The sequence below is a fragment of the Protobothrops mucrosquamatus genome, unplaced genomic scaffold, assembly GCF_001527695.2.
Source record: "Protobothrops mucrosquamatus isolate PMUCROS unplaced genomic scaffold, P.Mucros_1.0 scaffold39933, whole genome shotgun sequence".
NCBI classification, from domain to species: domain Eukaryota; kingdom Metazoa; phylum Chordata; class Lepidosauria; order Squamata; family Viperidae; genus Protobothrops; species Protobothrops mucrosquamatus.
In genome coordinates, this window is record NW_015425665.1 from 1 (window position 1) to 1,280 (window position 1,280).

At 60.2% G+C, this 1,280-nt stretch overlaps 1 protein-coding gene across 1 annotated transcript; it reads right to left on the reverse strand.

The window, feature by feature from the left end:
- Nucleotides 1-3: 3 nt before the first annotated feature.
- On the reverse strand, nucleotides 4-745 carry LOC107302254 (GTPase IMAP family member 7-like; the record flags this gene model as incomplete). The annotated part of the gene is made up of 2 exons (XM_015831354.1): nucleotides 663-745; nucleotides 4-515 (listed from the first exon to the last, which is right to left on the reverse strand). Coding segments are annotated over exons 1-2 (531 nt in total), but the record flags the coding sequence as incomplete, so codon positions are not given.
- Between the last annotated feature and the right edge of the window lie 535 nt (nucleotides 746-1,280).

The window sequence follows — 1,280 nt, forward strand, 5'->3', positions numbered from 1 at the left end:
CTCCCGTTCTTCTCCTTCGGCCTTGTTGTTGAAGGCCAGGCAGCGGCGCCCACAGTGGGCCACCGCTGCCTGAAGGGAGACGTCTCCGTGGGATATGTATTCCTCCAGAGTCGCGCCTTCCAGGTCCTCCTTGCGGGTGAACAAAAGGATCATATAATTCTTGCCCTTGTGACCGAACACCTCTTTGACCAGCTGAAGCGTCTCCATCTCCTCCCGGGTGAAACGGCCATGACGCATGACCCACAGAATAGCGTGGGGACCCGGGGTGCAAAACCTCACACACTTCTCGAGCTCCGCCACCCTTTTTAAATATGGAAACCCAGTGTTGAAAAAGCCCGGCGTATCCACCACCACAACCTTCCTGCCATTCCACAGGGTCTCCTCCCTTTGGCAAATCCTTGTCGGTGACCTATAACACATCTTAGACTTAAAGACGTTGCTTCCCAGGATGGTGTTTCCCGTCGCGCTTTTCCCACTTCCGGTGCTGCCCACCAGGAAGATCCTCTGATCAGGCCCTGCGACCCCAAAAGGGGAGAAGAAACAAGATGGGGACCCGGTCAGCAGCGTACGTCCATCGCACCCTGTTCCCGCCACCCAGGACAGTCGCCCCCACCCCATCCCGCCACCACCACCACACCCCACCCCAGGGCCCGAGACTTTACCTGGGTTGTTTCCAGCCATTTCCAGACGAGTCGCACAGCGCCAATCTCGGGGGTTGCGGCGTGACAGGCGAAACGGGATCAGCCGAAGGAGAGGCTGCCTCGCTCGGAGGTTCCCCCCTAGAAGACGCAGGCGGGAATTGGAGGGGCCACCCAAAGAGGGTCACCCCCTCCCCACTGCCCGTGAGGTGGAGTCGTCCTGTTCCTGAACCGGCTGGTGGACGCAGGAGACTGACTGACACACCAGTGAAATTGTCCTAGGAGACAATTCATACCCCTTTCCCGGACTCCCTTCCTGGACCCTCTTCCTGGACCCCCTTTCCTGGACCCTCTTCCTTGACCCCCTTTCCTGGACCCCTTTCCCGGACCCTCTTCCTGGACGCCCTTCCTGGACCTCTTTCCCAGACCCTCTCCCTGGATCCCGTTCCTGGACCCTCTTCCTTGACCCCTTTACCAGACCCTCTTCATTGACCCCATCCCGGAACCTCCTTCCTTGATCCCCCTCCTGGACCCTCTTCCTTGGCCCCTTTCCTGGACCCCTTTCCCAGACCCACTCCCAGGCCCCCCTGCCTGGACCCCTTTCCCAGGCCCCCTCCCTGGACCCCCTCCCTGGACCCTCTT